Below are 25,055 nucleotides of genomic sequence, written 5' to 3'. Positions count from 1 at the left end.
TGGCAACAGTCGTCTCCATAAGAGCCCATTGGTGAGCGGTGAGATAGTCAGGACGCCCAGCACTCGCTTTGGCTCAATGAGGGACTGGAGCATGTGTTGCTACCCGATTCGTACCGGAAACCCGATCGGTACCCCGCATGCGCAAATCTTACGTCACTTCCTCTCTTTGCCAACATTGCGACATTCAATATATTTGAATGATATGGTTAGCCCCCAGTTAGCTCCTAGCACTTCTCAGCAGCTCTGCCCCCTTTTCGACTGCCCGGGACATTTAAACAATGGATAATCCGTATACAAACAAATTCATGCTTTTCTCCTCAACAGAGAGCGTCCCCCGATTGAACAACAGCGCCGTAAAATAAGAAGAATGGCGCCTAATTACAGACTTAATAATATTGATTTAGCAATGTGTCACGTGAAGATTCATCAGCCAGATGAAGTGTTTACTGACAATTAACAGTGATAGCGGACATCATCATCATCACTATACTAATCAATCCTCTCCACACAGACAAGCATAAACACACTTGATTATCACTAAATCACATTTAACACACGTTTGTAATGACGCCAATTCAGTTTACAATAGGGTTCATTCGCTCAGTCAGCAGGTGGCAGTATCCTCGTACACTGGGGAGTAAACTGCCATTAAATGAACAGAAGAAGAAGAAAACATCTGCACATGCGCGGTACGGATCGGGGAGTCCCGATCTGTAACTATCTTTTTATTTTTCGTTTTTGTCTACATTGTATTGAAATGCTTCATTATTGGAAACATTTTAAGATATACTTATTATTCTTAACATCTTAACAGATACTCTGACCTGTAACTATCGTAAAACGCTACGACCGGAAGTAGACACCTTTCGCGCATGCGGGGTACCGATCGGGTTTCCGGTACGGATCGGGTAGTGACAGCATGTAATACGTGCTGGGGGCGGGCACTCGGCGCCTGTGATTAACCCCTTACATGCCGCTCAAACATAGACAGGTCTCAGACCGTGGTATTGGTCCTCGGTATCGGGGGACTTTTAACGAGTACGAGTACTTTAGAAAATGTGGTATCGAGGCTGATACCCGATACCGGTATCGGTGCATCCCTAATTTGGATGATACTGGCAGCGTGTTTTTTGGTCTCAGTTAAGTCCGTTTCCTCCCAAACTCTGGCTGAAAGCTCAGATCTGATGTGACCGATCGCACCAAATGGAATAAATATATTATATTTGCAAAGACAGTGAGTTAAATCCAACAGACTGACTCGTTAAATGAGAAACAAACTGGACTAAACAGGCTGTTTTATGAGTCCTCCCGGCATCCTGCGTCTGCACATCGAGGAAAGGTCGCAGTAATATTGAGCACCACAGGAGAGTTTATTACTCTGCTTATGAGTCCAAACTCCCTCGACCTGTGTTGCTCGACTCCCTTTTATAATGTCCCAACATGAATGTTGTCCTTTCGCTCTGAGGTCTAAATGCCCCGGCTCATGTAACCCTAACAGCTCACTCTGTATTTTCCTTTTTCCTGAAAGCTTTAAGAAGTTTAAGGTGTTTCACCCCATCGTTCATGTCAGAAACTCATTATAAAATATCTTCCTAAATAACAGCACACCCTAACTCTTTCATCCTGCCCATTGTTGGGAATAAAATGAAGAGTAGTCCTTATCTTACTCGAGCCAGAGACGAATCGGAGAAAAATCCGCATATTACAGAAGTTTAGCCTCCACAGTTTCATTTCGCAGTGGCCACGTTTATGATGTGAAAGGTAGCAGTGCATGCAGGGAGAAGAAATCTGATAATCTGATCAGTGTTTTGGTCCCGGCGTTTCACAAACTAAGGTTGAACTAACAAAATAGGCAGAAGTCTTACAGCTGAACATCTGAGCTCTCCGACTGCGCTTTAATATAAACAGCATCTCTGCAAAGGAACGGGTGCAGCGAGCTCACCTTCTGCTCATAAATAAGAGACCTTGAAAAGTTGTGTGTCCGGCGGTCAGATAATCCTGCTGACAGACCGCTGAAACCCGGCCACAACTCCGAGCCACAGACTGAGGGTGAAAAACCGATTTTTAAGCAGCATAAATTTAGATATCCGTCTGGCTGGGACAGCTCCAGAGCGACAGGGAGGCTGTAAATTTATGGGCCATCATCTGTTTTTGTGCATGTGTCCTTCAAGGTTCAAAAGCAGGATCTGGTAATGCAAGTCAATGAGCCCACCAGCCATTCACAGGAAGGGTTTTCAAACTCTCGGGCCATTTGCAAAATGCATAAATATCAGGATATTTATGGGTATGAGCAGCAGACATTCATGTATAAATAATGTGTAACTGTTAATGTAACAAACAGGCTCACAGCTGCAGATCTGATGAGACACTTTTTAGGTGTGAAGTAAATATTGGAGTCATGATGTGTCAGATTTCCATATTTCCTTCGTCTTCCTGACTGACAGTGAGCCTGTTGGAGATGGATGTACAAAGTGGGTCCTTTTTTCTTTCCAGGTGAAATAAAAACGACATTTGAATATGTTGGGCACATCGTATACAAACAGTTTGCTTTTACTTCTTGAACATGCATTCACAGATTTGCATATTTCACCAACAGGTGCAATGGACAGATTCATATATCTGCTAATTGGTACTAACAGACTTGAATACAGCAATTTCTCTCACCAAAACTGGAGCACAGACAGATTTTTATCAGCTAATTCCAACAGTATAAGTGTAGCGGAGAGAGTCGGGTTCAGTGTCGTGAATTAGTGGAGGTGAAATCTGCAGCTGCTTGTGTCGGGGCACCAATCAAGTCAGTAACTTTAAATGGATGAGTTCTTAAAAAGGGAGAAATTGACTCTACAAGCCCATCTTATTCATTTTCTTTACTGCTTTATCCATTAGAGGGTTGTTGGAGAGGTGGGACTTGCAGAGCTTACGTCGTACCAGCATTTATGCTCCTGTCTGCTTTGTTGTTCAATTTCACCACCAAGACACTAGTTGGCAGAGTTTCTATCTTTGATTTGCTCCATTCTCTTCTGATCTCTTTGAAAAATAACAGAAGAAGAAACAACAGTAAAACGACAGCACTAAACGGTAGAGCAGGGCGATATGGCCAAAAATATTTATCACGATATATATTTATAAAATTTGCGATAACGATATATAACTGACAATATAATTGATTGCGAGACTAAATACAACTCCACAACTTCACTAGCGCAAAAAAATTCCCCATCCATTTATTTTCACTTAAACAAGCAGCTGTTTTTTATGTGCATTAAAGCTATATAAACATTTAACAGCGCAAATGCAAATTCCTTGCTGAAAGTTTAACCAAAAGGCATTTCCAGTAGAAATGGGCTGACGTATCCTGAGCATAACCATGTATAATATCCACTGAAGTTAAAAAGAGGTGCTTTGCAACATTAAACTGCAGTGTGCCAAATGAAAAAGTGAAATATGTATTTTTCAGACCATAAGGTGCACGGGATAAGGCACATTAAGCGAAACAAAGCAGTCAGATAAATAAAACTTTATTCAACTCATTCTTCTTGCTTCCTCCACTTCTGTACCATTGATTTGTTAATGCTGTATTCTATCACATCTGCTCTATTCCCATGTTGTTGCAGTATATTAATGACTAACCTCGTATTGTGGATGGATTGTCTCAGTTGTTCTCCTGACTGAAGTTTGGTCCGTTTACAGCATCCTGCCATGTGATTGCATTTGTCTCTAAACATCGGGAACTTTCACGTTAACTTTTATCGAGTAGAAAAGTGTTAGCTTAAATCCTCCAGCTTCACTGTTTATGTTATGCTAGCATAGCTGTGTCGCTAGCGATCACGTAGCACATCATTATATACCACCTAGCCCAACTTCAGTAACCTTAAAAACGTCACTGCTGTTTAGTTTCCAGTCTTCATTTATGTTGGAAGTGATAGCAGAGCTGTGCGTTTGAATTTTTTCAGAAATCTCTCAGTCAGAACATGCTACATCATGCTTAGGTAACTAGCGAAACTAGCGAGCTAACTTCCGCTAGCTTCCTGCTAACTTCTAACTCCGTTAAATTCTGTTTTCATGGATGCCTGGATGTTAAATTTCATAGTTACACCTGGTAAAGCAGCAATGCTGATCGTTTTATTAAAGATGAAAGAATTTAGACAGTTTTTAACTCTCAGTGATGCTGCAGTGTTCGTTTGACTTTGGGACCTGAAGCGAACGGAGTTTAGGACCCAGATTACTCCCAGCACCTTAGTCCGACAAATACGGCAATAAAAACGGCCCGCTTGCATGTTCTACAAAAAAAAAGTGCTTTGATGGGTATCTGACGGACAAACACCAAACCAGTTCCACATTACTGAAATGTCACCATTTTTATAAACCAATTCTGGTTCATCCGTTTCACTGAACGATTCGCTTTCTCCCTTCTCATTCTCCGTTACCGCCATGCTTTTTCGGCCATGTGCTGATGCGCGTTTTACCCATATTATCGCGATATTTCATTTTCTTATCGTTTCCTAACATTGTACCGGTATTACCGTGAACGGTATAATATGGCCCAGCCCTACTAAACGTGTCCATCGCAGTCGCTGCAGACTGGGTCGAAGAAACATGTTGTTACATTTCTAACGAGTAAACATCAGGTTATGGCGTAGGGTTTCAGAAGGGCTTGCAGCATGATTTGAGTTCAGTGTGAGCACGAAGCACGAAAACACCCTGGACATGCTTCCAGCTGTTCTGTGATATTTCAGCCAAACCATGCTGGGATTTTATGGCACACGGACATCGTCTCAGTTACGTCCATTAAATTAACTTATATCACGTCCTGGATGTCCTTCAGTGGCTTTAATGCTCCCTTCATGTCTTTCTAAAAGATGTAGGGGACCATGCTTGTGCATCAGATCGGTGTCAGAGCTGATGAAGATGGATCTGTATCAGCTTTATATCTTCATATAAATACCTGCGTCCTCGTCTGTAGTCCTTCAGTGAGAGGATTATGTTTCCTGCCTGATAACATCGCCCTGCTTTCCCTTGAAAATTTTAACAATAACACGCTCAGCTGCCCGCTGCTCTCCTTCAGGCCGCTCTCACAGCTCATTTAAATCCAGCTTCTATCATCACAGACTCAACTTTATTAATTTTTCTTATCTCCAAGGACGGCGTCTCAGCAGCCAGACGGGCCCGCGCACACTCATCTGCGACCCCAAAAACGCGAGGCGAACAAGGGCGCAGCGAGGAGGATGTTGTCGGGCGCCTGACAGTGTGGAGAGAGAGAGGGAGGGAGAACATGGCTTTCATCTGCTTGTCAAAGGGCAGGGAATTAATCAGCAGGGGTGAGGGCACTCTTTAATCTTGTAGATTACGTGGCTTGCAGACAGTTTAGGTGTAGATTAAAGGACGGGGCGACGCCAGAGGTGAGAGTTACGTTGGTGGGAGGTGTGTTTGTTTTTACTTACGGCTGGAGAAAAGATGGAAGTAGTAGATGGAGCAGCAGCGGCACGCTTAAGAGGTCTTGAGGTGTATGTTTTCATGGAGCTGTAGGGTCTGAAGAACATAGTTCTACCTTTGTATACGCCACTGGAAGTATAGGGTAACTTATCTCATGAAAGAAAACCAAACCTGATGTGTTTACTGGCTTTAAATATGGATGAAAATGAGGAGGAAATACGACCGCCCTCTTGGTGATGTAATCATTTATACAGCTGGGGAAAGCATCCATCCGTGAGTGTAGAGTGGTGCTGAGTGTCATCGTTTATTTTTTTTAGCTTTGAAATAAAATAGCAACAGACAAAAGGCCATGTATCAATACCTCAACTCAAAGGCAACATATTCAGCTCTACTACAGGTGCTTTGCATGAATCACTGTTCAAAATAATCCTTCTTTATGTGCAGCATCTCACCTGTTTCTGTAACTCTTTTTGATTGGCAGCCCATTAACCTGCAGATGGGTGGGGCTTCCTTACCTTACGTGACCTTTTCAGGATATCTACACTCATGACATCATGCACATCCAAGAGTAGAAAAAAACGTGTGAAACAGAGTGGTTAGCCTGAAAAGTGCATCATTAATTAAAACTTTGTCCATGTTTAAAATGAGCATCAATGAGTTGAAGATGACGTGTGTCGCAGGAAATAAGGAAAACCAGAACAAGCAGTCTTTAAACCTTTGAAGTAACAGTTTGAGTTACCAAAACTGATCGATTGCACTAAAAAGCCCATTCGAGAGGTCGAGTGGAATCGAATTAGCTGATGTGAAGCTTGTCCAATAACAGTCAGCAACAGCTACTTCGGCTGGTATCCACCCCTAACTCTGAATTATGTGCAACTTTAAGCATAAATGAAATGTAAACAATTTAAAGCGCCCTTCTCGTAGTTGTTATGAACTGGAAGCTCTCGTTTTTGGAGCGATCCTCCAGAGGCCATTAGAGGAGGTTCAACTCTTTGCTTCATTTTTCATCCCTGGAGGTTCCTGATTGGTTCTTCTGCTTTCAGTTTGTATTTTTTGGATTTCTGGTCCACAGGTGTTCGTGTATCCAGACACAGGGCTGGTTTTGGAGCTTTATGTTTACTCATGTCTAAACCAACCAAACTGGCACATTCCCAGGACTTTTCCCGAAAGGCTTTTCCACATTGTGTGATTTCTACTGGGAATCTTTTCCATTTAAATGCCTCAGCTTGCCAAAAACGACTAGTAGCCCGTGGGTCCATTCTTCTAGATCATTCCTTTTAATCTGTTTTAGTTTCCATTTATTGAGTTATTTGAACAGCTCTTAGTCATCGTGCTTCTTCCAGCCCTGATCCTTCCAGACCTTTCTTCTCTGTTTTGTTTTGGGGATTAAATATAGGCTGACTGTAAACTGCTGCTCACGAGGACGGGATGTGTTACCAACAAGGATGTAAGGGAGCTCATTAAAAATGTGTTTACATTTTCATGAATAGAACACATAATTAGTTTTTGTGGAACCTTTCTTCTCTGGTTTTTTACCTTTTAAGTCTTGTGACGTCCTGTCATGTGATTTAAAGGAACCACAAAGCTTTTATTTGTGGTTCTCAGGTTAATGTTCCTCTCATTTCTCACTGAGCTCCTGCTCTGAGATGATGTCAGAGACACTTTGAGGCTCTTCTGTTGCCAGGTTTTGTCCCCGTCTTTGTGTTGGATTACGTTTTCCAGTGAGCGCAGAGGCCGGTAACCCGAGACCCCGTAGACAGACCTACATTAGGCCCGGCAGGGTGTCGTCTTCTCTGTCAGAACGTGGGGTAATCCCAGGTGATTGTAGACTCGCGGCTCCAGCTCGAAGCCCAGTGGTTGAGCATGTTGTCCGTCACAGATGCGATGCTGATCCCGTGCCAGGGAAAAAGCATGAAAAGGTGAAGCTGGAAGGTTTTCTTGGTGTCACTGGTGAGGCGGACGCAGAATCTACTTTTTGAGTCTCATTTTGGAGGATTTAGTCCAAGAAGAGAAGCCCATGCCTGCCCACTGAGGCTGTGGGATCTGTTTGGACCACGGTTGGGATAAATTGAAGTTCTCTGCAATTATGCCATCATTTTGTGGTAACGTGAGGAGGGTCATCCTGAGGAGATACAGGCAGGTGCCTCGAACCGAGGCTGCCTTCAGCTACAACCGCTCCTCAAACAGACGAGGCCTTGTGAGCTCCGGTAGGTCAAACTCGACCCCACGCTTGGTTTTTATTTAACCAACATTTCATTGTTTAATGATCATTAAACTTTTCTGAAGTAAAGAAAAATAAAGTACTAAACTAGAACGCTTCAGTTCACTATAAGATTTTAATCACTGTCTGGTTGGTTTCTCATTAAAATGAGACACAGATTTTAGTCTCAATGAGACAAACGAGCAGAAAATCTCCGAGCAACAGTTTGAGAAATCTGAGTTTATCGTGCTTCCCTCTGCAGCTCTGTGATCCTCCTGCTTTAGCTTCTTATTTTCACTTCACATAGAAATGCAAACCATAATGTTTGATTAATCAAACACACGTGCAGCTCTGTGCTGGGCTGGATACCAACCAAGAAAAATGATGTTAGTACTCCGGTGTTGCTCGGGGGCAAAGCTAATCTCTACCCAACATGCAACTGTGATTAAAGCACGTGCTACAAGCTACTTAGACCCACTGCAGACAGAAGTGGGTTCAGACCTTTAGTGGCGATTTGCTCTCAAACGTCTGAAACACGTGTTGCCGTGGCGCTCATGCGGTTTGTCAGGACGTGTTAACCGACGCCCGCCCGCCTTTGTGTTCGTCGCTGCAGGATGATGGATTCCATCCTCTGTAATGGCCTCTCCTCAGCCCGCTCACTTTGTCGTGCGTGTTTGTAATTTATTTGTGTGTGTGTGTGTTTGAACGACCACCACGGTCTCTCCGTCTGAAGCCTGCAGCAGTCGCGCAGCCTTCTATGCAGCACGACGCTTGAATTGATGCATCGCCTCTATTACGGCGCTGAAGTCACGAAGCTCGAAAGCAGAATTAGTTTTAATGTAATTTAAAGCTGCTGTCGTTCATTTTCTGCTGTTGGTGCCTCCGTACAGACGAGCTGAGCGCGGCTGAATGCGGTCCAGGAAACGGTGAGATGGTAAACGGATCAAAAAAGGATCAAAATACAAGGCGAAGAGGACCGAACGTTAAAGGAAGCATTAGAGCTGTCAAGAGACAGACGGCGAAAGCTGAGCACCGGAGCCCGGGTGCACTCGATTAGTCCAAAATTTGACCTCTGCCTCCTTTTCCTTGACCTCGGTGTAGTCAGGAGGTGGAGGAATACCGATGGTGCTCAGAGAATCTGACAGAACGATTCTTCACTCAGTTAGGAAGCTTCCTCAGTGAAACAGACTTTTTAAATACACCCCTGAAGGTCCCTGAGGGCGGAACTAGCGGGATTATATGATGACTGCACATGTGCCTTGAGCCTCTCTTTAAACTAGTCCTTTAAAGGCGGATGCATTTTCACCCTGGACGCTGGAACGAGAGGCGAGTTAACGAGGATGGAAATAGAAAGCTGTCACACCACCTCCCCCCTCCGCAGCGCCGTGTTCGGCCCGATCCATCCGCTGTTCCTGAACGCCTCGCGCAGGAGGAGCCGCGGCCTCCTAGGTGTTTCCACTTCATCCTCAACGTCTGCAAACACACAAACACACACGCCGCGTCTCCACAAGAGCCCAGCGTGTGCGCGTTTACGTTCACGCGTCTTCACCTTTTCAAGTGTGAAGGCTGGAAGTAAGCCGTGTCTAAGGTGACTGCAGCGAGAGGCACAAACGCGATGTTTAATCTGAAGACGCTTCGGATTTTACTCGTTCTAGAGGCCGAACTGTTGATGTGCAACACTGTGATGGACATGAAAGTGGTGTCAACTGACGGTCACGATAACGAGGCCAAAACTTTGGTTCAGATATCAGAATTAGCAAAGCAGGGAGGTGCACACGCTCACGGCTGTGAGAGTCTCTGTGTCGCGCTTACAGGTGTAGAACATCGGAGCTGAATTCCATTAAAGCCGACAGGTCGCACTAACAGACGGCCACTCCCCCCGCCGCCCTAATGTGGCAGGTAATTGTAGGATCTGTAATGAACGCTTTAAAGTGGCGGCAGGTTGTTGATACGAGCCTTAATGAAGTTGGTAACCTGCAGGTTCCCCGAGGACTGCTCTGTGGAGGTGTTGCGGTCACCTTCCATCTTATGAAGGGTGTCAGCAGCAGGGGCTCCTGGGAAATGATGTCCCAGGCCTGATCCCTGAAGTTAGTGTTGTAAGTCTGAGGAGGGAAGCGGAGGAATATGGAGAAAGTAGCATTTCTGCGTTTGTAATAGAATAATAATGTAATAGTAATAAGTAATAATAATAATAATAATAATAATAATAATAATAATAATAATAATAATAATAATAATAATAATAATAATAGTAATAAGAATGTAATAGTAGAAAATTAAATGAAGTGTCAGAATATGTTTTATTTACCTGATTCTGGGAAAATGTTCCAACATCAGCAGCGTGAGGAGGGGCAGATGTTTTTGGAGCTGGATCTTCAGATGGTTGTGAGTCGGCTGCCCGCTCAAAGCATCGAGCTTGATTGACTTTTAAGAAATATCAATAAAGGACGCCCGGCTTCATAAGCCGTTTAAACGTTTCTTTGCAGCTGATGGATTTAAATGTAATTCTGGGAAGTGTTATTCGGTGTTTTGGACGATCGTGTTTGGAGGATTTCTCTCCTTTCTTCTGATTCTCTGCATTTGGATTCAGCTTGAGCCAAATTTACATGCTGTTAATTCCTTAATTGATTTTTGGTGGTTTCCAATAGTTTTTCAGATTTAGTCTGAAGTAAAAACAACAACAACTCCTGCTTAGTGTCTCAGAATTAAGGTCAAGGTCTAAATTGTTATATTTGTATTATTTTAACACAATGTTACAGAACTTCCATAAACACCTTGCATTTATTAAACTTTTACAAATGCAGTGCTGTGCGAAACTCTTAAGCCAGCACTTCTTTATTTCTAGTTTGAAAAAGCACCAAAGTCCAAATCAGAAGTTTGGGGAACTGCTTCTCTACCATTTTATCATTTCCAGGAAGGAAACAAAGACTGAGTGTTGGCTCGAGTGTGCACAGCGCTGTTGTCCTTCTCATTTCAGATGTTTAGCGTTGCTTCCCCTCGTGCTAAATGTTTTGCCTCATTGATCGACTGTCAGAGCAGCGCGGCGTTACCGTGACCCTTCGGCGGTGGTCTGCTGCTCCTCCGATTGCAGAAACGCTGACATTTCACTGGTGACACTTTGCACTGACGGTCGAGGTCATCCGTCAGGAAGAGCGTTCACAAATCTGTGTGCACGTGAAGTTTGAGGCCTGTTGGGACAGAAAGATGATGTTTCATGTTGCATTAGCCCCACGTTTGGAGAATTACTGGATAATGTTTGGAAAGGACAAATTCTCACCTTGGATTTAACTGCTTAGAAAGAAATGACCATAAAGTAGTCGAACACTGGATGAACTCGCCTGAGTCAGATGCCTTTCGCGAGGACTTCTTCGCCGCCGAGCCTCGACTCTGATGACTCATCCCTTTCGTATTGACTCCCGGGCTGCTGCTGTAATGCTAATTCCTGTTGGTCAATACGAGGTGACCTATCAGAGCCAGCTCCCGACTCCAGAGTAAGTTTGGATTGTCTCAGACGCTCGTCCATGAGTCACAGGAGGAAACGTGTTTTACCGTCAGGTTCCATCGATCCGATTGAAAGCTCCACATTTCGTCCTCAGCTACTCTGACTTAAAAGGGTCACAAGCTCCATTTCTTGCCTCCAGTTTTCTGGTGTCTGTGAGGCATGAAGACGGCTGCTAATTACAGAAAGTTGGAGGTCAGGCTTCACTGACGGCCATTTCTGTCTTTGTTGCAGGAGTTTGCGGCTGCTGTGGGCCGCTGAGGCCGAGGTACAAACGCCTGGTGGACAACATCTTCCCCGAGGACCCCAAAGTAAGTACCTGCAAACACATTACATGTTTATCTCCCTTACAGGACATTTAACTGATTCAAATGCACAAAGACTGGACCATTAACCCTTTAAAACCGGTTGGAGCGGGCACGCTCTGTTTTGCGTAACTATTTTTAAATCCCGGTAGCTCTGCAACCACGTAAGCTAGCGCAATAATTTTTTTTGCATATGAAACTGGAGGAGTTGTACTTACATCTTATGCCATCAGCTTGTCCTCGGTCACAGTTTCCTTCCACATATAACTTTGCAAAAACTGCATAAAAAGCACTTGCAGCAACAAAAACATAATATTCCAGAAACACGCTTTGCCGATCCGATCAGCTGTTTGTAACACTTCCTACGTTGGAATAGACGTCAGAGCGAACTTTTGCATGTCCGCCATGACCTGCCCGAAACCGGAAGTGACGTCATTTTCGCGGAAATGTAGTTGTTTTTGTTTTTACCATATAGCCTCATGAGCCTATACTGGTGTTTTTAAAGGTTATGTTTGACTTTATGACTTTCTGTGTCGTTTCTGGGATGCTTAGGACTCATATTGCACTGCTGGAAATAGTTTATTTTGATGCATATGCTGCTTTTTTGCAAATTTGCATTATAATATTTATTTTCGTTTTTCCTGCAGTGTATAAAAATTGGTGTATTTCAAAAATAAAACTATGAAGGCACTCAAAATAAATTTCCTGTGGTGGGAAACTATTTTGTGCAACTTTTTTGTATTTACAGTTTTGAGGGATAAGCCTCTTAAATTTCTCTAACTAGAAATATATGTTAAAAAAACAAAAACGATTTCAATTTTTTTGTAGTTTATTGCACTTTTTTGCAATTTATGTAATTACTATGCACTTAATGCAGACATATTATTAAAATCTAGGCTGTAATGGTTGTATTGATGTATAGCAACTTGAAATGCTCCCAAAAATGGCTCCACAGCATGTAAACATATAATATAAGCTCTGGCGGACTTGGTTCTATGGTAGGTCTTAAAGGGTTAAAGTGAAAATGTTTTACATCCAGATTAGTAAAGTATCTGATTTTTACCTTAACACAGCTGAAACAGCGCTCCTCAAGACCTTTACTAACACTAGTTTGTGCATTCATGTGTGAGGCCACGTGTCAGATATCTGTTGCTCTGGGGAAGCTGGGCGGGTTTCCCAACATCCTCCGCTGTGTTTTTATGGACTGAGAAGTTTGTGTCCTGCTGGTATCTGATCAGAAACGTGTGGTACAAAAGACAAAGGAAGCAGAAAACCTTCTTCTACAGAAGTCTGTAGCTTCCTCGGTGTGTTAGCGCTGCGTCTGCTGCCCGGGTCTTATCACACCGTTGGGATTGCTGTGGAGACCCGGCGACACGTCCACCGACGAGCTTCCTCGACACAACACGGAGATAATTGGTCGACCGCAGAGCCACGCATGAACGCTTCAGACTTTGATAATTCTGCCTGTTAAACGTGGCTTTGATAAGCAGACCACCACAAGTTGTTCTCACCTGTTTGGTTCTTTGACGCGTGTTAATTAAAACGCCAAATGTGTGTGCGATTGGTCCGGCGCTCACACGTCTTCTCAAGGACCTTTTGGTTTAAGCAAACATGTGCAGTCTGAAATCAAAACCTCGGTCAATTAATTATCTCTCACTGAGCGCCCGAGGGGTTGAAAGCACTCGGGGAACAGATCAAATGAACTCCCCCCTCTGGCCAGTCAGTACATACAGCATGTATACGTGTTGACTACAGTACAGTATTGAAGCACTCTGATAGAGAAGAATCTGAGTCCCTGCACCGCAACGAGCTCTCGTTAGTTTTAACGAGGCAGAAATGGACCCTGAGTGAAGAGAAGGCCGTGAATACAGTAATTGGACTTCAGTATGAATAATTTCCGATAATGTGCAGTTTCAGTCTCTATAATGTTTCTGAGCACTGATCTGTGGCGCTCATTCGTTTGCATCCATGTCAGGGAAGCCAAATTAAACACACACAGTCCACTGGTTCTAATGTCAGTGAAGTTTAGGAAGTTAAAAGAAGGATTCAGACAACTGAATAAGTCTGACTGGAAATTTGACAGATTGACTTTTGCCGTTCGATGAACCTGCTGATAAGTGTTCGTTTTTTATTCTTATAATGAGAAATTGAGATCATGGGTACGAGAGCTGGAAATGAGCTTCCTGCTTTAGAGATGCAGGCTGAGGAGCTCAGAGCGGAGAGATGATGTCTCCTGGCTGGCTTGGGAACGCCTCGGTCCTGAAAGAGCTGGAGGAGACAGCTGGGAATACCAGATACATGTCCAAGTTTTAAATTCTTCATCTTGTCTGATAGAATTCAATCCGACCTTTTTGATCGCCACATCGACTCCAAGTTTTTTAGCATTGTAAGAATATTCTTATTACTTTATTATAGTACCGCAGAAAGTCTGTATCATCGATGAGCGATGGCTGCAAATAGTAGTGAATATTTGGCTTCATCACATCGTGTGTAAAATAACACTGAAAAGAAAAATAGAAGCGATGTCGTCGAGTTTCGTGTTTCGTCCGATCAGCAAAATTCAAACGTGTTCAGTACAGAGTGCTGTGATGTCTTACAAGGCACTAAGTTTATTTTCAATCATACGGGAAGATTGTGATGAGTTTTTAGTCATGAAAGCCAAATGGTCAGGACCGCATCAGTGACAACAGATAAACTCTTAAAAAGAAGACGTGGGTTGCAAAGTGGCTTGCAGAGGCAGTAGTGGCTGTATGCAGGCTGAAGCAGCTTATCTTTTAAGTGGACAGGTTCTTATGTAACTCTTTTCTATTCGGCTTGAGCACTCAAAGCATTTTATACAACACGTATCACCCAGTTTTACATATTTGCACTTTTTTTCTACGTCTAAATGGGTTCTACGGGTTCAGGAAGCCTGCTCTACATGCGATGCTCTATATGACAAAGTGCATCATCTGATCCGTCAGGGAGTCAGTGTTGACAGGCTTTGTTTGAATCCTCTGAATCCTGACTGCGTTGTTGTTTCCAGGATGGCCTCAGTAAGTCGGACATGGAGAAGCTCACCTTCTACGCCGTGTCGGCTCCAGAGAAACTGGACAGGATTGGAGCTTACCTGGCCGAGAAGCTGAGCAGAGATGTGGTGCGACACCGCTACGGGTGAGTGGCGTTTGACTTGTTAAGTCCCAAGCACCAGATAAACGCGTTTTATCCCGGAAAACCCTTCATCACCTCAAACAGCAAATGCTATTAGCTTCAATTCATGATGCAGATTCACTTCAGTGAGACAGCAGGAGGAGGATAAGCTGCACAGTTACTATGAAACAGTGAGCTGCAAATGAATTTGCCAAAAAAATACTGGAAATCTGGAAATGACAAGAGAAAAACGTCTGAGGGAAAAATACCTGAGAATGTAGCGCGACGTAGCAAAGACGAGTAAGGATGCTGGAAAACAGGATGAAAGCAGTCGCAGTCAGCCCGAGGTTCAGAGATACTAGGTGACATTTAAAAACAGAACGTGAAGGAGACTGTCCAGCCACCTGTCATTAAAACTCATCAGAAGAAGTGCAGTGACATTAAAAGTCTCGTCCACTTCCATTTCTGCTCTGGAAAGTAATTAAAATGAGCTGAGAGACGGAACAAAGAAGCTCCCTGAAGTATTTCAGAAGAAGACTGTCAGCACTGAATCAATACAACCATTATAATGTCAGACTTTCTGTCTGAATCGGCTCTGATGTTGTTTCCCTGAGGCTGACGGTCAGAGAGCAGACGCATCTATCTTCTGCACGGCATCCACGCATCCTTACCGGACCGCTGTTCACCCAGCAAGGCGACATGTAGGGGTGGGCGATAGAAACGATATAAATTTGGCCAACGATAGAGATTTTGACTATACCGATCTATCGTGATAGCGCATGTTGGTGATGTCATCAAGCTGCGCCTGTTTTGGTCGAAAGCATGGCAGCGGCTACAAACATTATCATCTGCAAAATATGCCGACAGTCATAGCAAAGAGATGAAGCACTTTTGAAATATGGGGAAAGCCAAAAACTGCGCTTCCTCCACGTCCGTAACATTGATTCATTAATGACTTTTATCGAGTGGAAAAAAGTTGGCGTTCATCCTCCAGCTTCACTGTGCTAATGTTATGCTAACATAGCTGTGTTGCTAGCAATCACGTAGCACAACATTATATACCAGGTAGTCCAACTTCAGTAACCCTGCAAACGCCACTGCTGTTTAGTTTTCTCTCTTCATTTATGTCGGAAGTGGTAGCAGAGCTGTACTTTTGAATTAGTTTCAAAAATCTCTCAGTCAGAACATAGTATGTCACGTGGAAACTAGCGAGCTAACTTCCTGCTAACTTCTAACTCCATTAAATTTAATAACTTCTATTTTCATGGATGCCTGGATGTTAAACTTAATTGTTACACCTGGTAAAGCAGCAACGCTGATGATTTTATTAAAGATTAAATAATTTAGACCGTTTTTTACTCTTAGTGTTTGTTTGACTTTGGGACCTGAAATGGACGGAGTTTTGGACCCAGGTTACTCCGAAGCTCCTCACTACGGCAGCTGTAATGCTCTGACAATCCATCAAGCAGTGCGGCTTACCAAAGTTGTACTAAAACATTTTTTAACAGATTTCTGCAGCCAAAATCGGTTCGAGGTCAGTAAGCACAACCAGAATTCATACATAAGGCACTCTCTCAATTTTTGAGAAAATTAAAGGATTTTAAGAGTGGAAAATACGTTATACAGAAGAAAAGAATATATCGCGATATATATCGTTACCGCACATGCTTCAAATTATATTGCGATATGAATTTTAGGCCATATCGCCCAGCCCTAGCGACATGTTTACATGCTCGGGTCTGTTACGTCAGCCTTCTCCTTCCAGGTGGAGCTGCTGTAAAGTTACATCATGCAATAATGTGCTCAGTGCACAGACAGCGCCCACTTTCAACTCGACAGTGACCCACTCTTTTTGTGTATTTTGATCGAAACACATCTGCTGCACCGCTGCAGAACCAATCTCTCGTCTCCACCCTTTGCTGCTTCTGTTTTTAAATAGAGAAGAGCCTCAAAAAACTGTTCGGTTAGCACATTAGGAGGTAGTGGGTTAGGCGAGGTCTCTGCTTAGACCTCTCCCCCTATGACATACATCTGGAGTAGTGTTTCTGTAAACTTGCGTATCGCTGTGTGCAGGAATGTGGTGATAGCCATGGAGGCTCTGGATCAGCTGCTGATGGCGTGCCACTCTCAGAGCATCAAACCCTTCGTGGAGAGTTTCCTGCACATGGTGGCCAAGCTGCTGGAGTCTAGAGAGCCAGACCTGCAGGTGCTGGGAACCAACTCGGTAAGACGGAAACACAGAAACACACACTTGAAGCCTTTTTTCTACATGAAGGGAACGGAGGAGGAGAGCATGCAGAAATGTGCTGATGAAGACATTGTGAACTGTAACCTTAGTGAAGCCAATTGGTGCATTATGTAAAAGATGAATGTGTACAGATTTCCTTTAAATGAATCCGTTACAGCATCAGAAACCAAAACATCGTTTCTCAGAGAACTTTGCTTCCACTTGCAAGCATTAGCATGTCAGGTGATGCACGGCCTGTTTTGCATGGATAGGAAAAGAGGAAGCAGTTGGTGTGCCTTCATCATGCATGCCAGCAGCTTTTGAAGCTGCAGATGTTGCAGATGTTGGCTGGACAGAACTTCCCTTCACACGCTGTAAGCTGCATGCAATAAAAAGCTTCTGCTCTTCTCACTTTGAGCTTCATTTTACTTTTAATCTCAGGCGGATACTCTCTTAGCAGCAACCAGGATTTTATTGTTGACTCTGCTTTATTCATACTTTGTATGTTTCCCATCACAGACTAACCCACACTCCTCCAGATTAAAGCCACAACAACGTTTTTGACACACACAAAAAATAAGGTCATAAATCAAAGCAGGTCAAATCAGTGGTTGATGTTGGCACTTTAATAGCTCGTTTCACTTCTCCTCTCACAGAGGAAATCGTCGTGTAACACATCCCGTGAAAGACTCTAATTATTATTAGCTTCTAAGCCGCCAGCAAATGTCAGCCCCGTTCCTCCTTCTGTTTCTTCTGAAGGTGAACCCGAAGTTTTCCCCTTCATGCCGCTTCCTGTTCTGTCTGTCTCCATTGTTGGGGCTTCATCCGAACAGGAAACCGAGCCCAAGGTTTAGATGTGAAAGCCTTTGCATTATTTATGTGTGGTATTTAGACTGACAGAAGAGAAGAGCAGTTAGCCGAATCGGGGGCTGGAAGGTGCTCGCCGTCTTTAGGTGAGAGCCGTGTTAATTAAATTTTCCCTTACGGCACCGGCTGCAAACGGAGACGTTTTGTTTAATGTCTCCGTTCGGTTTTGTGGCGCAGCTGAGCAAAACAGAGCTCCTTTGTTTGCTCTGTTGCCTAATTATCAGTTTAATGAGTTTGTTTGAGACGTCTGCAGAAAAGCACCGACACAGAGAGCTCAGCAAATTACAGCAGTTTGGTCAAAAGACTGTTTGAAACCAGCCGGCCGGCCTCAGCGGAGCCTCAGCGGTGTCTAATTACTTTTAAACGTCACACTTTTAGGGCTTGTTGTTGCTGCTCAGCAGCAAAACAGCTTTACAGTAGCTGAAGAACTTCATATCCTTCATGATACAAGCAAACAAGAGGAGGTCAACTCCCAGAGTCCCAGAGGTGCTTATGTTGAGTGTTTTAAATCATCAAAATAAACTGCTATGAATTTTTGTCCATAACACAGAGTCATCGTGTTGAAGAGCAGAAGCTGAAGTAATTCTTCTAACACCAATTTTACCACAAAATGATGCAGTGAGTCAGTCATACAAGTCATTAACGACACCTTACGATTTAAAAAGACGACGTCTTTAGAGGAAATGCCCCCTGGTGGTGAAAGTTAGTTACATAAAAGTGTCTTTAATTCTTTCCTCCATAAAGATAACGTTTGACAACCTCCCCTGTTCCCGCAACCTGGTGAACCAAACATCTGTTGTTTGGTCTGTTGTTTAAACACAGACATCTGTGGTATCCACACAAACATCAGAATCTCAGCTCAAAACTCACAAAAATCATTTCTCCAACTGCAAAACACAGAACAAAAAACAATTATAAGGCAGGTAATGATGTAAACACAAACACATTTTATCTTCCAAAACTTAACAGCGATAAAACTGAACAACTCAAAGCCCCAGAGTGCTTCAAGAGCAGTTTCCCATCGGACATCGACATTTTCTGGTGCCAAATTACAAAACGTCTTGTTATGTCTGTACTACAACCTCTGTAACTTTGCAGATGTTGATTCATTCCACTTGATGATTTGTGGTTTTCTGCAGTTTTTGGTCGATCGCAGCATATTTTCAAAGTTTCTAAAGTACAAAAGAAAAGAAAACAATCTATTTTTCTGTTCCATCCTCAGTTACTTTGACACAGTGGCATCTATTCAATTCAATTTTATTTATATAGCGCCAAATCACAACAAAAGTTGCCTCAAGGCTCTTCATAGATACAGAGAAAAACCCAACAATCATATGACCCCCTATGAGCAAGCACTTTGGTGACAGTGGGAAGGAAAAACTCCCTTTTAACAGGAAGAAACCTCCGGCAGAACCAGGCTCAGGGAGGGGCGGGGCCATCTGCTGTGATTGGTTAAAGACATGCTGTGGAAGACAGACAGAGGTTAATAACAGATATGATTCAATGCAGAGAGGTCTGTGAACACATAGTGAGTGAGAAAGGTGACTGGAAAGGAAAAACTCAATGCATCATGGGAATCCCCGGCAGCCTACGTCTATTGCAGCATAACTAAGGGAGGATTCAGGGTCACCTGGTCCAGCCCTAACTATATGCTTTAGCAAAAAGGAAAGTTTGAAGCCTGATCTTAATATTGTGATGCTTGTTTACCTTCATACTTAATACTCTTCATACCAAGATGGTCTACATGGAGAAACACTCAGTTCATGTTGGGCGCATCATTATCGAGCAGGAACCACAGAAAGAGAGTTTTAATGAGTAGTTTTGACATGTCACTTTATAGCTCAATAAAGACGCGGTTTGACGACCATTGGAACAGATTCCAGGTTTTTCCAGGTGGAGCCCGAGTAAGTTGTATAGGCGGAGATCATCCACGTTAACTTGTGACGTCATCTTATTCTAGAAACACGCCTGAAATATAACAGAAATTGCTCAGTTCAGAAAAGAGAAACAGGGATTTCATTTGGTAGGCATCCAAGAGGGAAAGGGTTAGATTTAAAGATAAAAGACGGGCGGGGATGATATGATATCAAAATAGATCGAGTGTTAGCTGCAGACCTCGGTTTTTTTCAAAGCCCCTCAAAAGCCAGCAAAACTGTTACTCTTACAAAACTTTGGACTTAAAAACTAGTGAAGTTGGGCTCGTTGATATGACGACGACGGGAAGAAAGGCTGAAAATGGACCAAACTTCAGTCCAGACCATGTCTGAGATGATCCATCAACAGCTCGAGGTTGGTCACTGCTGTGTGATTTGGTTTAATCATTATGAAAAAAAATCCCACATCCACACTGAAACCTTAGTGGGCACAAAAGCGTTTCTTCAACGAATCATTCAAATATCAGTCTTCAGGAGCTCAGGGCTGTTTTTATAACCTTTTATTAAAACAAGCTGGAGAAGCAAAGAATGATGACTGAGTAGCTTTTAAGAAACAGTCCATTTTAGCTCCTCCCCCTTAGCTCTCCCTTGTAAACTGAAGGTGGGTGGGGCCTCCGTGCCTGATTGGCATATTAGGAATATCCACTCTTTATGACATCATGCAGAGCCAACAGTAGAAAAAAAAGTTGACCTTGTACTTTTGTACAAACGTGGACCTCTTTATCTTCTGCTCTGTCTAATGTGAGCATCCAGCACTTGGCGAGGATGTTTGTCAGACAATGAGGGAAAGCCCAATAAGTCCACTGCAAGTTAACTTTGGAAACATTCGGTTGACTAACGAGCCAAAACAAACCATCGTGGGGGGAGGTAGGTGATAAATCATCCTGTATATAAATAATACCAAAAAAGTTCCAATCAGTCTAACAGTGACATTTTCATTAAACCCAACAACATTTGTCAGCTTTAATGTAATCATTTTCCTCCTACAGCCCCACCGGCTTTCCTATTTTTTACCGTGCCCAGTACAAATGTGTGTGACCGTTGTGTCGTGCTGCTGTCTGCGCTGCCAGCCGCTCACGCTTTACAAATTCATCTCCCAGTTAACTTTATCACAAGAAATTGGCGAACTGTGACAGCTCGAAGTGGCGCTTCCTTCACTCCATCTCAATGGAAGAGGCGCTCATCAGTCCAGACTCAGACACCGAGTCGGACGCACAGGGGAGTCCATGTGTCTGCGATCTATAACCTGTGGAGCCAGATGTCTACAGCTTTATCCCAAAACCCAATTTCCCATGCTTAGATTTGTGTACAGTTTATGGACAGCAGAAAGTTTTGGTTAAGTTCAAAAACGATGTAGGAATAAGATTATTTTTATTTTCATTTCACCAAAGTTTGAAGCATTTTGACACCTCGATACCTCCGAGACGCTCCGTAATCAGAGTCGACGTCTCTTGTTTATCGAATTCCATCTGTTGCTTTTCACTGCGGCCTTGGTTGTCCTTCTCCTCTTGTGATTTCACACGTTGAAAGCACTTCGCAGATGGCCAGAGAAGCATGAGCGCCGTTTCTAACAGACGAGCCTTCGTTAGTCAACAGTACAGCCTTTGTTTCTTCCTCTGTCGGAGCCTTTAAGTGAAGCTCAGACCCCAATTTGGAAAAAAAACAACAGATTTACAAAGGTTAGATGTAGCAGAAAAAAAGATATTTTTTTAGCAGATTAAAGAAAAACTGCACATCATGCAACATGAAATAATAATATCAAAATAAACATTTTAACGTTCAGTAACCGCCAGCTGATCGCACGGTGAACTCGAGGTGACGGTAGATTTCTGATGAGCAAACCCCCAGTCCAACAGTTCCCGGGGCGAGGAGTTCTCCATCATCATCATCATCGATCGCGATCGTGGCTCAAGAGTTGGGAGTTCACCTTGTAATTGGAAGGTTGCCGGTTCGAGCCCCGGCTTGGACAGTCTCGGTCGTTGTGTCCTTGGGCAAGACACTTCACCCGTTGCCTACTGGTGGTGGTCAGAGGGCCCGGTGGCGCCAGTGTCCGGCAGCCTCGCCTCTGTCAGTGCGGCCCAGGGTGGCTGTGGCTACAATGTAGCTGCCATCACCAGTGTGTGAATGGTGGATGACTGGATATGTAAAGCGCTTTGGGGTCCTTAGGGACCAGTAAAGCGCTATATAAATGCAGGCCATTTACCATTTAACGTCATCAGCTGAGTCAGGGCTCAGGAGGAAGCAGCCAGTTATGAATCCGTCTACAGCTCAAGACGTTCCCCCAAGTCGTCGTAAACTTCCTGCGAAGTTTCTCGCGGGGATGATGCCGAAATGTCACGTTTGATGAGGTTGCAGGAAATTGAATGCTCTCAGGAAGTACGACACCTGTAAACTGCTTCAGGCGCACGATACGTGAGAATGAGTCAGCCCTGTTATTACAGGTTATCATCACTTATAATCAGAGCCGCCGCCGAAGGGAATACACGCTAATAATTAGTTTAAGCTTCAGTATTCCACTTCCTGGCTTGAGTCAGCAAACATTCAGCCTCCTCCCACTCAGACTGTCACTCCAGCAGGTTCACCAGTGAACTCTCAGCCCAGGCAATACATCGTCCCGATGACTGAATGTCAGACTTATGAATTAATGACCCTAAAATCAGACTCAAAACAGCACACATTCAACAAAACGTGGAGCATTTTTAATGCCACAAAGGACTTCAGACTCCTTTCTGTGAAGTTTGAGCTTGTCTCAGATTTCTGTCATGGTTTTACAACAATGCAGTGTGCATAGTGTGGTGGATATTACAGAGTATCAGGATGTCTTTGTGTGACGTGCAAATTCAAATCGTGACCCAAGCTTCTCCTTCTACCTCCTAAACACGACTGTAATTGGTCTGTAAGTGCCTACAGCTTGAATTTGCTCTTCTGCAGCAGCACATGTGCGCAGTACAGTACCGTAATCTGCTGAGGGGAAGCCACTCTCCTGTGCGCCAGCTGCCGGCGTAGCTCCTTCCATCTGAGCCATGACCCCCAGGAGAGGTTAGGTACGAAATGGGAGGAAATTACCGGTAGGACGGAGTGGTTTTTGTCACTGACGCTGAACTGTGCTGACGCTATTTGTCATAGTGGACAATGACAGGTTGGTGAGAGAGGCTCGTCGAGCACAGCCAACTGAGCCGGGAGGAGGAGGCCTCTCCGGAGGACGCTCGAGGCTCGTTTGGAGGGAGAAGATGGGCCGGGTGGGGGAGGTGGTTCTAATAGTTATTGTCACACTGGCTCCAAAATTAATTAGTGTGCAGGAACGTGACGGTGCTTTGGCTCACAGGAAATGTTATCAGTGTTGTGATCGAGGGATTTTTTTTTCTTTATCTGTTGTTGAGGTGAAAGGTCAAATATTCATCAGCTTCCTATTTTCAGGACTTCAGGTTCCTGCATAAATGAACAACATATAAAACACGGCTGTCCTGCATTGGTTAGTAAAGCCTGTACCTGAGTGTTTTTACAGTTGACAGGTTGGTGTTTTCAAACTGGATTAGATGGGCGTGGACTCATCAGCTGACGTGTGATTGGCTGATAATAATAATAGTTTATTTAATGTTGTTTAAAGTAAGAAACAGCTCGAGACCGTGAATTAATCAGGAAGTACTTACTGAGGTCACAGGGCCATTTCCCCACAGACTTATTTAATTGTCTTTTTGCAAGCAGAGGAGGCTTCACTTAATGTGGACGCCTCGAGGAGTGTACTATTCACTAATTATAATTATTGTTATTTATGAATAGTACAGTTACTACTTTTCAGAATTTCACAGAGCTGTGTTCACTTTCATGGCGAGCCATCATGTCTCACATGTGCTCTCTGACTCACACATAAAATTCAGGCTGATGAACGTTTGCTGATTCTTCCTCGTCTCTCTGCAGTTTGTGAAGTTTGCCAACATCGAGGAGGACACGCCTTCCTACCATCGCCGCTACGATTTCTTTGTCTCACAGTTCAGCGCCATGTGCCACTCTACTCACGAAGACCCAGAGACCAGAACCAGGTAAGTCCAAACATTTCAAACAGACCCTCTGATGACAAGTATACTATATTTATATTTATATTTCAGGGTTTTTTCGTCTTGAAAAACCTGAATAAATTAATATTAATTAATTTAATAATTATTATTTTTTTAAGTTAATTAATTAATTAATATTAATTTTATAATTATTATTATTATTATTATTTTATTTTTTAAGCAATAAACTAGACAAAATGCTGGATTAAGCAACAATATACAGGTTAAAACTTCTATATGGAAACAAACTGTAATTTCTTTTAGAAAAATTGTCACAAGGTTCAGTGAACATTTCAAAAAGTAGAATTTTCTCATGGTTCAGGATTTACCCACAAAAACTCTGAATGCAACACAATATCAGGACATCCTCTAATTTTTTAGCAGGTTTTAATTTTAATTGTCCTTATGATTTTGTTTTTATCTTCCTTTTAGTTTTATATCTTATGTGAGGTACTTTTGTACTTTTTTCTGTGATATTGTGTTTTAGCTCTTTCTTTTTGACAGTGATAATGGGCTAGTTTAACTTTTCTGACCCTCTGCCATCAGCTTTTAGATTTATTTCATCTTCCCTTCACAACATTGTTCGTGGAGTCCCACAGGGCTCAATTTTGGGCCTCCAGTTGTTCTTCAAAAACATGCATGCATTAGAAAAAATGGTTCGACTACTACAACTATAACAAATAGTTATAGTTATAATTCCTTGTTTTCACCATGCATGGTGTGTGTGTTCATGTTTTAAGCTCTAATGGAGCCCAAAGGTTTGAGGAACTGCAGTTTTTTGCTTCCCGTGACTTCATTCTTCAACCCTGGAGGTTTCTCCTGGTTACTCCAAGTCATCAGGAAATGTTAATGACCCAGATTTATGTTTAACCAGATATTATTATAAGAACTTGAGTAAGGCTGCTGTTTATACCAAGAAGAACAAACACATTCATTATGTCACGTTCTTTCTCTTTATTCTCACATCACATTTAAAGACCTCCACAATAGTGCTGGGCGATATGACGATATATATCGTGTGGACGATAGAAAAGTGTCTGTCGTGCCATTTGTCTTCTATCGTTTCTAACCTAATTTTATAAATTATTACATAAAATATATAATTAACCCTTTAAAACCAGTCAGAGCGGGCACGCTCCGTTTTGCGCAACTACTTTTAAATCCTTGTAGCACTACAACCGCGTGAGCTAGCGCAATCATTTTTTTTGCATGTGAAACCGGAGGAATTGTACTTACATCTTATGCCATCAGCTTGTCCTCGGTCACAGTTTCCTTCCACATATAGCTTTGCAAAAATTGCATAAGAAGCACTTGCAGCAACAAAAATATAATATTCCAGAAACACGCTTTGCTGATGTTCAATAACACTTCCTACGTTGGCATATACGCCAGCGCGAACTATCGCA

General features: G+C 43.1%; 1 protein-coding gene across 3 annotated transcripts in view; it reads left to right on the top strand.

Moving 5' to 3' along the window:
* The window catches only part of efr3a (EFR3 homolog A (S. cerevisiae)), a 117,801-nt gene that overhangs the window by 30,583 nt on the left and 62,163 nt on the right, over positions 1-25,055 (top strand). For all 3 annotated transcript variants that reach the window (XM_087832566.1, XM_087832567.1, XM_087832565.1), the window contains 4 exons: positions 11,367-11,443; positions 14,463-14,590; positions 16,640-16,790; positions 23,513-23,634. In XM_087832566.1, coding sequence (XP_087688692.1) covers positions 11,367-11,443; positions 14,463-14,590; positions 16,640-16,790; positions 23,513-23,634 — 478 coding nt within the window. The remainder of the gene's footprint in view (positions 1-11,366; positions 11,444-14,462; positions 14,591-16,639; positions 16,791-23,512; positions 23,635-25,055) is intronic.

This window comes from Neolamprologus brichardi, chromosome 18 (assembly GCF_056152115.1).
Source record: "Neolamprologus brichardi isolate AB-2024 chromosome 18, ASM5615211v1, whole genome shotgun sequence".
Taxonomy (NCBI): domain Eukaryota; kingdom Metazoa; phylum Chordata; class Actinopteri; order Cichliformes; family Cichlidae; genus Neolamprologus; species Neolamprologus brichardi.
This window is presented reverse-complemented; position numbering and strand designations above follow the sequence as displayed.